General features: G+C 43.0%; 1 protein-coding gene across 3 annotated transcripts in view; it reads right to left on the reverse strand.

The window, feature by feature from the left end:
• Mettl16 (methyltransferase 16, RNA N6-adenosine) overlaps positions 1–15,375 on the reverse strand; it is a 53,325-nt gene that overhangs the window by 13,112 nt on the left and 24,838 nt on the right. For all 3 annotated transcript variants that reach the window (XM_070027501.1, XM_070027503.1, XM_070027502.1), the window contains exons 5-8: positions 14,696–14,811; positions 10,477–10,619; positions 3,867–3,936; positions 2,908–2,997 (exon numbers count right to left, since the gene is read on the reverse strand). In XM_070027501.1, the coding sequence (XP_069883602.1) occupies positions 2,908–2,997; positions 3,867–3,936; positions 10,477–10,619; positions 14,696–14,811 (419 nt within the window). The remainder of the gene's footprint in view (positions 1–2,907; positions 2,998–3,866; positions 3,937–10,476; positions 10,620–14,695; positions 14,812–15,375) is intronic.

Raw genomic sequence — 15,375 nt, forward strand, 5'->3', positions numbered from 1 at the left:
CTTCCCTTTCTACCTCCCCAACTCCCCCCCACCCCCCACCATGAGATTCTTATCTCCAATTAACCAACAGAAAACCAGAAGTACCACTGTGGCTCAAAGTGATAGAGCACTAGCCTTGAGAGAAAAGGCTCAGGGACAGTGCCCTGAGTTCAAGCCCCACAACTGAACAAAAAAAGAAACATAGTCTTAACACTTGGATCCATGATGGTAACTAACCCAAGAGGGCAAAGGAGACTAGACTGTGGGCTGATACAGACTATCAGAGCCATTATCAGCTCTTCCAGATGCAGGCTAAACAAAAAACATTCAGAACCTGGTGTGGCCCCATGTTCCTACAGCTGTTCATGTCGGCACAGGACTAAGTTAGGGCACTGCTGAAGATTTTATCCACCTACTGTGAAAGCCCTGGTATTCTAGGAAACAACGGAAAGTGTAATAGATAGGGCTGGGAAGGTGGCTCAGTGGTAGAGCGCTTGCATTGCATGCCTGAGGCCCTGGGTTCGATTCCTCAGCCCCACATAAGCAGAAAAAAAAAAGCCGGAAGTGGCACTGTGGCTCAAGTGGTAGAGCGCTAGCCTTGAGCTGAAGAGCTGAGGGACAGCACCCAGGCCCAGAGTTCAGGCCCCACGACCTGACCCCCCCGCCAAAAAAAGAAATAGATAAAGGGGGACAGAAAAGTAGAGGCATCTTTTAATCATTGACCTTTCTTTCTTGTGTGTGTTGTATGAGACAAGGTCTTGTTATTTACATAGCTCCAGCTAGCCTTGAACTTACTATGTAGCTCCAGGCAGACTTTAAACTTTCTTCCCTCCAACCCAAGTGCTAGTTTCCTTAAGTGCTATGAATACAAACATGCACCATCATGCCTAGCACCAATGAATGACACCTACTGCACCATCGAAGAGAATCAAGTTTTCATAAAAAGGCCATTCAAACTTGGGAGAGGGGGGCTGGGAAGGTGGCTCAGTGCATGCATGAGGCCCTGGGTTCGATTCCTCAGCACCACATAAGCAGAAAAGCTGTAAGTGGAGCTGTGGCTCAAATGGTAGAGAGCTAGCCTTGAGCTGAAGACCTGAGGGACAGCGCCCAGGCCCAAAGTTCAGGCCAGAAAAAAGTTCAACCAGAAAAAACCCAAAACCTTGGGAGAGGGTCTGACTGTGATTCAGCAGTACATCAGGCTGCAGAGTGAAGGATGGGCTTGGGCTCATCTGGGTCTGAGCAGATGTCTCCAGAAACATGGTAGTACCAGAAACATGGTGAGTACCACATACCTCTACTCCTCTGTCCTATGAGAGTAGGGGGAGAGACTCAGAAACATGACATCATCAAGATGGATTTAGGGACCAAAAAATTGGGCTAAGATCTTAGAAGAGTCCCCAGATCAATCCTGATGTTCAGACTAGGGACAGAAGCATGCAGGAGCAGATACAGGCCTTCATACACATACCATGGGAAGAAGGACTCACTGACTAGTTGTGCACAAGCTTAAGCTTGTGGATGGACATAGCTACACAAGTCTTCTTTAAGGGGGAAGAGAGAGAATAAACACATGCTGTTTCTATCACCGCCTCCCAGGGCAGCCCAGAAAACCACCCAGGTGGCCAGCTAAGAGGCCATGAGACAGTTCTTACAAGGCAGGGTCTCATTATATAGCCAAGCTGGCCTCAAACTCTCAATCCTCTGCCTCAGCTTTTCATGTACCACCCTGCCTGGCCTGCCTCTGTCTGTCCGTCCGTCCGTCCGTCCGTCCGTCTGCACTAGTCATGGGGCTTGAACTCTGGGCCTGGGCCCTGTCCCTGAGCTCTTTAGCTCAAGGTGAGTGCTCTACCACTCGAGCCACAGTGCCACTTCCAGTTTTCTAGTGGTTAACTGGAGATAAAGAGTCTCAAAGACTTTCCTGCCTAGGCTGGCTTTGAACCGCAATCCTCAGATCTCAGCCTCCTAAGTAGCTAGGATTACAGATGTGAGACACCAGCACCCTGCTAGGCTTTTTTCTTTATGTACAATAGTGCAAAGGACAGTTGGAAATGATTACTTTTTAAAAATTCATTCCATAAAACAATAAATACAAAGTAGAGAAAACAGCATAATAATCCACATTCAATACTGTTCAACATCTATCCTAGTGGTAATCTTTTTTAATTTTTTAATTTTTCAGTCCTAGGGCTTGAACTCAGAGCTTTTGTGCTCAAGGCTAGCACTCTACTACTTTGAACCACAGCTCAATTTCTAGATTTTTGGCAGTTAAGAGATAAGTCTCACAGGCTTTCCTGCCCTAGCTGGCTTCAAACCCTAATCCTCAGACTCAGCCTTCTGAGTTTAGCATTAGAGGTATGAACCATCAGTGCCCGGTACCAGTGACACTCTCACTCTAACAGGATGATCCCTGAGTTATATGTGAGAGGGACACAAGCACTGCAGCTGGCTGCAGCTCAGGTGCAGACCAATAGTCTAGTGTATGTGATGCTCTGGATTCAATGTCCAACATTGAAAAAGGAAGAGAAAGAGCAAGAACAAAAGAGAAGGCAGCAACCAACTGGCAACTTGTAAATTCCCTAGGAGCCCCAGGAAGCTGCTTCTCTGAGAAAGGAGCAGTGGTAAAGGCAATGATACAGATTTCAGTTTCCTTTCCAGAGGAGAAGGATCACATACCTCCAAGTGTTCCTCCAGGCTACCTTATCTGCATTTCTAATCCCTAAGATGTGTTTCTTTCTACCTGTTTAACAAGGGTCACTGTGGCATAAACCCAGAGGAAGGTTCCATTGCACTACACCAGCTCTAGGGCTGTGTCTTGTTTATGGCCATAAGCGTTTAGGGGCATATTAAGGGAAATGGGACAATGCAGATTTAGTTCACTGGCCACCATGTGCTGGCATGTGGAGAAGGCGAAGCAAAGTCTCTACTTACTGGTACAGTGACATCATCGTAAAAACTCCAAGCTAAAGCCCATCGCATTGTCCGACCTTGACAGAACTCAGTGAAGGTGACTTTAGGAACCTGAAACCAAAACACACAGAATCTCAATTAAACTGAATGAAGTGCTTATCAATGTTTCTGCCTATTTCCCTTGGTCCTTTTTGTTAACAAACACTATTATTTTTTAAAAATTGTTTTACATAGCTGCCTGACAATGAATGCATTGGTTTGGTTTTGTTTTTGCCTTTTGTAATGCATTAGAATTTACAGATCTAGCTCAAAGGTCCAAACAGGAGAAAGAAAGTAACAGGGGGAAGAAATAATTGGGGAATTATTTGTAAAAAGATTCAAGTAGGCCAGGAGCTGGTGGCCCATACTTGTGATCCTAGCAACTCAGGAGGCTGAGATATGAGGATTGTGGTTCAAAGCCAGCCTGGGTATAAAAGTTGCCATGGGACTCTCAAAAACTGGAAGTGACACTGTGGCTCAAGTGATAGAGTGTTAGCCTTGAGCAAAAGAGCTCAGGAACAGTGTTAGACCCTGAGTTCAAACTTCAAGACCAATTGAAAAAAAGAGCCATAGTGGGTGGTACATACTTGCAATCCCAGCACTCAAGAGGCTGAGGTAGAGAGTTTTCAAGTTTGAGGCCAGACAATCCTGGGTTATTAGCAAGACCTTGTCTCAAAAGAAAAAAAGTAGCTATTCAAGAATGATAATGTGGGGCTGGCAAGGTGGCTCAGTGGTAGAGCGCTTGCCTTGCATGCCTGAGGCCCTGGGTTCAATTCCTCAGCACCACATAAGTGGCGCTGTGGCTCAAGTGGTAGAGCGCTAGCCTTGAGCTGAAGAGCTGAGGGACAGCGCCCAGGCCCAGAGTTCAGGCCCCATGACCAGACCAAAAAAATGATAAAAAGAAAAAAAAAAAAGAATGGTAATGCCAAACAAAGCCTTACCCCTTGGATGCGAAGCTCTTTCTTTAGTGGAGCCAGGCTGCATTTCTTCCCCAGCATACAGCTATACCATCTAAGAAAAAAAATCAGCCAGTTTGTGATGACACTTCTGAACTAAGCATTATCCAACGGAACAAGATGAAAACAGTAGCGGGGGCCAATAACAAGGAATGCAGATAATGTGCTTAATGTGTTGCCCAAAGCAACATGAAGAACATCAACCCACTTAGCCTCTGCACTACACTGAGGCTTTAAGTGTCTAAAAAGAGACTGAAAAAGATGTATCTGTCACACTCAAAATAAAGGCCACTCATAAGAACAGACCTCAGGACCAATGGAATAGAATTGAAAACCCAGAAATGAACCTACAGACCTATAGCCATCTAATCTTCGATAAGGGAGCTAAAACAATAGAATGGAAGAAAGACAGCCTCTTCAGTAAATGGTGCTGGCAAAATTGGTTAACTACATGTAGAAAACTAAAGCTAGATCCTTATATATCACCCTGCACCAGAATCAACTCCAAATGGATCAAAGACCTTGAAGTCAAAGCAGACACTCTGAAAACATTTCAGGATGGAAGAGGAGAAACCCTAGGTCTCCTCGGCTCAGGCCGAAATTTTTTGAATAGAGACCCGGAAACACAACAAATCAAAGAAAGGTTGGACAAATGGGATTGCATAAAGTTGCAGCGCTTCTGCAGGGCAAATGACATAGCTAGCAAGATCAATAGAAAGCCCACGGATTGGGAGAAGATCTTTACTAGCCATACAACGGACAAGGGTCTCATATCTAAAATATACTTGGAACTCAAAAAATTAAACCCCCCAACAACAAATCCTCAAAGAAACAACTGCCCAATAACTAAGTGGGCAAAAGACTTAAAGAGAAACTTCTCTCAAGAAGAAAGAAGGATGGCCAATAGACACATGAAGAAATGTTCAACATCCCTAGCCATAAAAGAAATGCAAATCAAAACAACATTGAGATATCACCTCACCCCAGTTAGAACGGCAAAAATCAAGAACTCTAACAACAACAGATGCTGGAGGGGATATGGACAGAAAGGAACCTTACTTCATTGTTGGTGGGAATGTAAACTTGTTCAACCACTTTGGAAAGCAGTATGGAGGTTCCTCAAAAGACTTCACATAGAACTCCCCTATGACCCAGCAATCCCACTTTTGGGCATTTACCCAAATGTTTACAAACAAGACCACACTAAAGCTACCAGCACAACAATGTTTATTGCAGCATTATTTACCATAGCTAAGATATGGAACCAACCCAGATGCCCCTCAGTAGATGAATGGATCAAGAAAATGTGGTATATATACACAATGGAATTCTATGCCTCCATCAGAAAGAATGACATTGCCCCATTTGTTAGGAAATGGAAAAACTTGGAAAAAATTATATTAAGTGAAGTAAGCCAGGCCCAAAGAAACATAGGTCCCATGGTTTCCCTTATTTGCAATATCTAGTATATGTATGAGTCAAGCGGAAAAGGTCAGATAATGTGATGTCAGGAAAATGAACCCTTAGATATGTATTTTAATGTTTTTTTCTTTCATGCATGTGTTTCTAACGCATTTATAAGATTATCTCTTTGTTGCTTTGTATGTCCCTCCCCCACAGTATAACCCCTGCTTTCACTATATTTGATGTCAGTATAACTTGTGGAGGAGATGGGGGAAAAACCAGTTGTTTAAGGATACAGGCGGACCTGTTGCAACAATGAGAAGTACAAGTTGTCATGTCCAAAACGAGCTTTACAACGTCGGTGCGGGGGGGGGGGGGGGGAAGGGGGGAGAAGGAGAAGGATTGGGATTGGGGGGGAGGGGGGAGGCTGGGAAGGGATGTGAAGGGTAAACCAAAGGAGAAGGCTGCAATGCTTGGTAAGAAATGTACGCATTATCCTGTCCATGTAATTGTAACCCCTCTGTACAGTATGTTCACAAATAAAATAAAATAAAAATTTTAAAAAAAGGCCACTTAGCCTTAGGGCAGAAATTAATCAATAAATTTTAAAAATGCATATAAACAACCCCTACCCCATAATAAGAGAACTTATAAAGTCCTGCCTGATCACCTATTAGCCCAGATCTGCAGAATTTAAGGTTCATTAGTATATTACGTCTGCAACAGATTATGGAATCAATCTGTTTTATATAAACACTAATCCAAAAATGGAGTGGGAGATGTTGGGGAAACTGGTTGCAAGGTAAAGAGATAAGAGAATTTATTTCTTCTGATTATTCAAAAAGTTCTGCAAAATATAAAATCTAAGTAGCACTTTAAGCCCATAAAGTATTAGTTCTACAGGAATTGTTCTTCAATTAGAGACTGAACAAAATATATAGAAACTGTTTTTCAGATACTGGACAATTGCTAGCAAACTCACAACCCCAGAAAAAGAAACCAACCAGGGTAGTCCTACAGGGGCCAGTACTTGCTGCTTAAAGTAAAGCACTAGCTGAGGTGTAAGGAAAGTTAACCAAACAGAATAGCAGTCCTGATGAGCCTGGTGGGCTGATATGGGAACTCAGGAGAGTCAGCTGATTTGAGGTGCAAAGCAAATGAACAAGAGCTAATTAAATCCAACTAAGAAGAAAGGAAATAATAAAGATTAGAACAGAAACAATGAAGGGGGAAACACAAAGAAAATAGAGAACAATGAAAATCACAAGTTTAGTGAAAACCCAAAAATCCTTTAGGTCAAGGAAAAATGAAGATTTAATTATGAGTATCAAAAAGGGAAAACTGGCAAGATATCAGCAGCTCACAAAACTCAGGACACATTGGAAATTTATTATTTAAGTCTCCTAAAAACAAACAAGAGCTCAAGAAGGGGCTGGGAAGGTGGCTCAGTGGTAGAGCGCTTGCTTTGCATGCATGAGGCCCTCAGTACCACATAAGCAAGAAGAAAAAAGCTGGAAGTGGCGCAGTGGCTCAAGTGGTAGAGTGCTAGCCTTGAGCTGAAGAGCTGAGGGACAGCGCCCAGGCCCAGAGTTCAGGCCCCAGGACCGGACCAAAAAAAAAAAAAAAAAGAGCTCAAGAAGATTGTAGCTGAAAAGAGCCATCTACAGTTCATTTTCCAGATGGCTCCATTTCTTTCAAATGTCAGAAGTTGGAGACATGGCTCAAATGGTATACCACCAGCTAAGCAAGCAAGATGAACAAGCATGAGGTCCTGAGTTCAAACACCAGTACCACCTTCAAAACTCCAGTACCACCAACCTCCCACCCACACCGGGCAAAAAAACTCCCAAAAAACCTTTATTAAGGGCTGAAAGTGTGGCTCAAATAGTATCAGCTGATGCAAAGAAGGCCCTGAGTTTAAATCCTTGGGGGGCAAAGGGGGGAGGGGCGGGGAGTGTGTGTGAGTGAGTGTGTGTGTTAGTAAGTAGAAAGCCAGGAGCAATAGTTCATGACTATTTCTAGCTATTCAGGAGGTTGAGATCAGGAGGATCTCAGATTGAGTCCAGCCTGGACAAAAAGTTTGTTAAGACTCCACTTCAACCAAAGTTAATGTTATCCAAAGTAGTGCTATACCTGCCATCCAGCTTATATAGGAAGTATATAAATAGGAGGATCATGGTACAGGCTAGCCTAGGTATTAAGTATAAGATTCTATTAAAAAATAATCAAGCTTGGACTGGGAAGGTGGCTCAATGGTAGAGTGTTTGCCTTGCATTCATGAGGCCCTGGGTTGGATTCCTCAGCACCACATAAGCAGAAGAAGCTGGAAGTGGGGCTGACTCTCAAGTGGTAGAGTGCTAGCCTTCAGCTGAAGAGCTGAGGAACAGCCAGGCCCAGAGTTCAGGCCCCACGATAAGGAGAAAAAAAAAAAAATCAATTACTGGCAACAGTAATATGGAACTTTCTAAGGGACAAATCACAATAGTCAAGCTGCTTTCACAAACATTTAAATAAACTCAGTGATACACTGGGCTGGCTTTGAACTGTAATCCTCAGATCTGAGCCTCCTGAGTTGCTAGGATTACAGGCATGAGATCAGTGCCTCACTAAGTAGCCCAGGCTGGCCTCAGTGAGAGTTAGGTGTGTGCGAGTGTGCTTAAAATAAGCAGCTTTAGATACTTATAGGGAAAAAAAAAATCTTCCCTCTCCAGCAATGTGCATCTGGGCATACAGACAGAAGAACTGATGGCTCAAGAACTGCCAGTCTTGAGACCCCCTATTTATATACCCATGCTCCTGCAGACTCAGTCACAAGAGTCAAATGGCAAGAGCAACAAGAATCCAACAATGGATGGACAAAGAAAATATGGTTTACATGCACGGAAAAATTTATATTATATCTTTAAAAAGGAAATTCTGAGACATGCTATGTCATTGGCTGAAGCTTGAAAACTATACTAAGTGAAGTCAGTCACTGAATGATTCTTGTTTTGCCAGTCCTAGGTGCTGTTCCTGAGCTCCTTTTGCTCAAGGCTTGTGCTCTGAGCTCCTTTTGCTCAAGGCTTGTGCTCTATCACTTGAACTTCCAGATTTTTCTGTGATTAACTGAAGATAAGAGTCTCACAGGGGCTGGGAATGTGGTAGAGTGCTTGCCCAGCATATATGAAGCCCTGGGTTCTATTCCTTAGTACCACATAAGCAGTGGCTCAAGTGGTAGAGTGCTAGCCTTGAGCCAAAGAAGCTCAGGGACAGTGCCCAGGCCCTGAGTTCAAGCCCCAGAACTGGAAAAAAAAAAAGTCTCACAGACTGTCCTGCCTGGACTGGCTTGGAACCGCAATCCTCAGATCTCAGCCTCCAGAGCAGCTAGGATTACAGGCAAAGGCCCCTAAGGAAGTCAAATCCATAGAGAAGCAAGTAGAATGTGGGGCCAGTGGCTGGGAAGAGGGAAGGAACAGAATAGTCAGAGCTTTGGAAAATGAAGAGTTCTGGGACTGGTTGTGCAACAATGTGAACGTACTTCACACTACTAAACTATATACCAATAAAACTATGGGACAGGATAGGTAGGGTGCTTGTCTAGCATATATGAGGTCCTGGGCTACATCTTTAGCACCACAAAGCACAACTATTAAGACAGTAGTAAATGTAGTCAGGCACCAGTGGCTCACACCTGGCAGAGAAGTCCATGAGACTCTCATCTCTAATAAACTACTCAGAAAAAGCCAGAAGTGGTGTTGTGGCTCAACTAGTCGAGCACAAAGAGGCTCAGGGACAGAACCCAGTCCCCGGGTGTTCAAGCTCCACAACCAACCAAAAAAAAAAAAAAAAAGAGGGGGGATGATAATGTTATGTGTATTTCATACACACTCTCCCCCCCCTCACACACACACACACACACATACTCTCTCTCTCTCTCTCTCTCTCTCTCTCCCCCCCCCACAAAAGCTGAATTCTAGGGTTAAAAACTCTTTCAGCATTGAACTACATTAGCCATCAAGTTGACAATGTGTCAGGGTACTAAGTCAAGAGAGACAGCAGCCCTTTTTCAGTACCTTATGCTGCTTGATGACAGGTGTGTTGTCCTAAATAATTAGCTTTTGAAAAAGAATAGCTTTAATTCTCTTTGGGCACTGGTTAGTGATCTGTTTCCCTTCATTAGGTTCTTGACAGCTCTTTGTCCTCACATCTGTCACTGTTTGGAAGATTGATTCCAAGAACATAAATTGCTTCAAGGACTAGGCAACAAATTTATTCTGGTTCACAGGACAGATTTGAATCCATCTGTTTTCTCATCAAAAGCCATATTTAAACAGTTTTGTTCCATCACAGGACCATATTAATGGGAGCAATACAATCATATGGTATTTTCCTCCTTTTTATCTGTGGCGTACAGATGACTAGGGAAACACACATCAATTAGAGAGCATTATCAAAAGCAGGGCCAGGCAATGGTGAATCATGCCTGCAATCCTAGATACTCATGAGGCTGAGATCTGGAGGTCTGAAGCTCAAGGCCAGCCTGGGCATCTCCAAACTAACCTGTAAGTGGGACTGATGGTTTAAATAATAGAGCACCAGCAAAACAAGAACACTGAGCAATTGGTGAGGCCCTCTTTTCAAACCCAGGTACCACCAAAACAAAAAACCAAAAAATAATAACAAAAAACAAGCAAGAAAAAGGGTCTTTGCCTAATGTAGGGTTCACTACCTTTTCATTCTTATCTCTTTTTTCCTTTTTTCTTTTTTTTTTTTTTTGGTGCTGGTGCTAGAGCTTGACCTAACGGCCTGAGTGCTGTCCTTGAGGTTTTTTCACTTAAGGCTTTCAATCTACTACTTGAGCCCCAGCTCTACTTCTGCCTTTTTTGTGGGTAATGGGAGATAAGCGTATCATAGGAGGTGGAGCTGTGGCTCAAAGTGGTAAAACACTAGCCTTGATCAAAAGAGCTCAGGGACAATGCCCAGGCTCTGAGTTCCAGTCCCATGACAAAAAAGGCTCATGGACTACCCTGCCCAGGCTGGCTTCAAACACTGATCCTTAAATCTCAGCCTCCTGAGTAGCTAGGATTATAAGCATGAGCCACTGGTGCCAGTTGTTTATTCTCTAGACTTTAGGACTACTTTTCCTCTGGGTGGCTTGGTTTCTTTAGGAATTATACAAAGACAAATATTCTGATTGTAACAGCCAACTTACCTTAATCGTTTTTTAAGTTGTAAACTGTCATGGATGATCCTTTTAACAAACTCTAATTCACCACCTTCTGCCATGATCTCTGTGATTCCTCCTGTATTGACAGAACTAGGTGGAGGCCTTCGAGGATTTCTAGAGTTTACCCCCTGAACAACAACAAAGTCATGGTGAAAATGTTTATATCTCTTAAGATGCAAGTCTCTGTATCATCTAGCTGTAGTAGCAAAGCTTAAATCTACTTTTATTTTCTAAACATTACACTAGTCTTAAGATTTAAAAATCATAGCCAGTACAATGTTATACTTTAAACAAATGCATTCATGCAAATATTCCTCCCTAGAGACTTTACCTTTCATCTTTGTGATTAAATATAAAAAATTTTACCTTTTTATATTAGCCCAATCTGTTGCTTTTCCTCTATGCTTTCTGTCTTGATACCATGGCACAGGAAATCTACCCAAAGATTAAATCAATATTTACTTATGTTTTCTTCTAGTATTTTTTGGTTTTTAAATACTTAAGTATTTAACCCATCCTTATTTCATATCATATGAAAAAAATGAACTCGGGGCTGGGAAGGTGGCTCAGTGGTAGAGTGCTTGCCTTGCATGCCTAAGGACCTGGATTCGATTCCACAGTACCACATAAGCAGAAAGAAAAAAGCCAGAAGTGGCACTGTGGCTCAAGTGGTAGAGCACACTAGCCTTGAGCTGAAGGGCTGAGGGACAGCGCCCAGGTCCAGAGTTCAGGTCCGACAACCAGAACCCCTCCCAAAAAAAAAAGAAAAAGAAAAAGAAAAAAAAAATGAACTCAAAATCGATCTACAACCTAAGTGTAAGAGCTATAACTTTAAAACCCAGAAGAAAACATAGAAGTAAATCTGCATTAATTTGGATTAGCCAGTGGTTTCTTAGATACAATACAAAGAGCACAAGAACAACTAAAAAGGGGCTGGGAAGTTGGTTCAGTGGTAGAGCACTTGCCTTGCATGCAAGAGGCCCTGGGTTCAATTCCTCAGCACCACATAAGCAAAAAGAAAAAAGCCAGAAGTGGTGCTGTGGCTCAAGTGGTGGAGCGCTAGCCTTGAGCTGAAGAGCTGAGGGACAGCGCCCAGGCCCCAGAGTTCAGGCCCCACGACCGGACCCAAAAAAAAATTTAAAAAAATAAAAAAAAGAACAACTAAAAAGAAAGATAAAATTGGACTTGATCAAAATCAAAAGCCTCTGCATTGTAAAGGACAACATCAAGAAAGCCAGATGCTGATGGCTTTCACCTCTAATCCTAGCTACTCAGAAGGCTACGATCTAAAGATGGTGGTTCAAAGCCAGGTTGGGCAGAAAAGTCTGTGAGACTCTTATCTCCAATTAGCCACCAGAAAACCAGAAGTGGAGCTGTGGCTCAAGTGGTAGTGCTAGCCTAAAGCAAAAATACTCAAAGGCAGCCTCCACATCCCAAGTTCTAAGCTCCAGAGCCTGCACTAAAACAAACAAAGCCAGGCTCTTGCTGGTAATCTTGCTATTCAGCGGACAGAGATCCAAAAGATCACAGTTGGAAGCCAGGGCAGGCAAAAAGTTCACAAGACCCAGTCTACCATAAAAGTTGTCATCCCAAGCCAGGTGCTGGTGGCTCGTGCCTGTAATCCTAGCTATTCAGGAGGCTGAGATCTGAGGATCACAGTTCAAAGCCAGCCAGGGCAGGAAAGTCCATGAGCCTCTTATCTCCAATAAACTATTAGAAAACCAGAAGTGGCGCTGTGGCTCAAGCAGTAGAGCGCTTGCCTTGAGCTGAAGAGCACAGGGACAGCCCAGAGTTCAAGCCCCACGACCAAAAAAAAAAAAAAAAGTTGCCATCCTCGCTATGAGGGAAACATGAAGGAGGAGGCAGTCCAGGGCAGCCAAGGCAAGAAGTGAGACTACCCTGAAAATAACCAGAGCAAAAAGGGCTAGAGGCATGGTTCAATAGGTAGAATGTTTGACTAGTAAGTGAAAAGACTTGAGTTCAAACCTTAGTATCATTATTTTAAAAAGTGAAAAGACAACCCAGAGAATGAGAAAAAATGTTCAGAAATTATTATCTAATAAAGAACTTGTATCTGGGATATATAAGGAAACCTTCCAACTTAATAAGCAAAATAACCCAATTTTTTTTTTTTTTTTTGGGTCCGGTCGTGGGGCCTGAACTCTGGGCCTGGGCACTGTCCCTCAGCTCTTCAGCTCAAGGCTAGCACTCTACCACTTGAGCCACAGCGCCACTTCCGGCTTTTTTTTTTATGTGGTGCTGAGGAATCGAACCCAGGGCCTCGAGCATGCAAGGCAAGTGCTCTACCACTGAGCCACCTTCCCAGCCCCGCAAAATAACCCAATTTAAAAATGGACAAGAAGGCTGGGAAGGTGGCTCAGTAGTAGAGTGCTTGCCTTGCATGCAAGAGGCCCTGGGTTCGGTTCCTCAGCACCACATAAGCAGAAAAAGTCGAAAGTGGCACTATGGCTTAAGTGGTAGAGCGCTAGCCTTGAGCTGAAGAGCGAGGGACAGTGCCCAGGCCCAGAGTTCAGGCCCCATGACCGACCAAAAAAAAAAAGACAAGAAGAGTGGAGAACTCAGAATATTAAAAAAAGAAAAAGAAAAAAACAACAAAGACAATTAGGCCTGAGCTCAGTGGTAAAGCAGGATATTAAGCACATCTAAGGCACTGGGTTGAATGCTCAGCACTGCAAAAAGGTGGGGAGGGTCAGAGGCAAGGGATCTAAAAGGCATTTTGCCAAAGGATTTTAAAGAAATGGCCAATAAGCACATGAAAAGATTCTTAGCACTGTCAGCCATCATGAAAAAGCTAATCAAAACCAGAATATGATGCTACTTCCCACCTACTAGGAAGCTATAATGAAAAAAGACATCCACGAGGATGTGGAAAATTAGAATGCTAATGCATTGCTGTTTACAGGAATGTAAAGTAGTAGTCACATGGGAAAACTATCTGGCAGTTCCTAAACCAATGAACCACAGAGCTATCTACTATTGGATCCAGTTTCATTCCTGGGTCTATACCCAAGATAAACAAAAACCTAGGTCCAAAGATCACCTTGTACATGGATGCTAGAGTACCACTGCTAAGAGCCAAGAGGTGGAAAACACCAACACCTACTAGCTGCTGAGCAGGTTAATTCATGTGTTATAGCCATATGATGGAATATTACTTGGCAACCAAAAGAAACATGGATGAACCTTGAAATATTTGTATCTCCATAAAAGAAGTCAGAAACAAAAGGCCAGAGTGTATGATTCTATTTATATGGAAAGCCCACAACATGCTGATCTACAGATACAGGCCTCAGGGTGCTTGGGAGAAGAAATCAAGAGTGAGTGCTAATGACTAAGAGGTTTTTTTTTCCTGGGTTGATGAAAATGTTCTAACTGGCTAGGCAGGTGCTGTACCGCTTGAGGCATGTCCCAGCCCTCATTTGAAGTTGGAAAGATAAAATCACCTACTCATTTATCATCAAGTAACAGGTGCTAGCAAAAAACAGTAGTTCCGGGATAGGAATATGGCTTAGTGGTAGAGTGCTCGCCTCACATGCATGAGGCTCTGGGTTTGATTCCTCAGCACCACATAAGCAAAAAGAAAAAGGTGGAAGTGGGTGCTGTGGCTCAAGTGGTAGAGTGATATCCTTGAGCTGAAGAGCTGAGGGATACTGCCCAGGCCCAGAGTTCAGGCCCCACGACAGACCAAAAAAAAAAAAAAAAAAAAGTAGTTCCCTAATCCAATAAGCTCAGTGCAGAAGTGACTGCAACCTGTTAGTCACATCAGAAAAACACAATCAAATGTGATTTGGGGAGAGAGAACAGCTCCTTCTTCTCCATCTTACTTCACTAGATATTGTTTCTCCCACAACTAAAGCAGCCAGAGAACAAAAACAGCTAAGGACTAGGTCAAAGCCAAGAGAAACCCAGACAATCAGAGCCTCAGCCTTTATAAGATTTCATTGATCAAATTGTTCGTGAAGTTCAGACTACTGCTATTATTTCTCAAATACTTAAGCCAATAAACTTTCTTGGCTGTTAAGTTAATCTGAAGTGGGTTTTTAAGTCCTTCAAACCAAAAGCATCCTAACCAATACAGCTTCCACTACAGCATCCAAAGTAAAGGGTACCTTTGCTTTTATCTCTGTAAACAGGGTAAATTCAGGTAAATACTAAATGACTTTAAAGCAAAAGATATCTTTACCTTGGCTTCCAACTGGTTTGCAAAAAAGGGAGGATTGCACATACAAAAGTCATAGATTATTTCAGATTCTTCCTTGAGAGCATCCATTAGGAGTGTCTTCTGAGGTACTTTCACCACTAGGAAAAAAATAGAACTGTTAACTATGCCTTAAATATGTGCACAAAAGAAAAAAGAAAATGTATACAAACTGTCTGATACTATTTCCTAAAAGAGGTACAGTTTAAAATTTTCCTCCTTGAGTAAGCCACATTTAGTGACAGATTTTATCAAACAGTAGGACAGAAGTAACGACAGGACCCTCTCCTTGACTTTCCCTTGAACAGTCACTCTAGGAAAGGCCCTTTGACATGCTGTTAAGATTCAGGTGGCCACAAACTAAAGTTTTCTTCCAGCTCCATGTGAGTAAGCCCTTTTGGAAGCAAAGTTCTTTTTTTTTTTGGGTCTGGTCGTAGGGCCTGAACTCTGGGCCTGGGCACTGTCCCTCAGCTCTTTAGCTCAAGACTAGCGCTCTACCACTTGAGCCACAGCACCAATGGAAGCAAAGTTCTATCAGCAATTGAGCCCTCAAATGACAGCTGCATCTTACAACCAGAGTGCAGCTTCATGAAAGACAATAAGGCAAACTGCAAGCCCCACTGCCTGCCCCACAGGGACTATGAAATCAATCATAAATACCCACT

This window comes from Dipodomys merriami, unplaced genomic scaffold, assembly GCF_024711535.1.
Source record: "Dipodomys merriami isolate MVZ:Mamm:240054 unplaced genomic scaffold, mDipMer1.0.p SCAF_19, whole genome shotgun sequence".
Classification (NCBI taxonomy): domain Eukaryota; kingdom Metazoa; phylum Chordata; class Mammalia; order Rodentia; family Heteromyidae; genus Dipodomys; species Dipodomys merriami.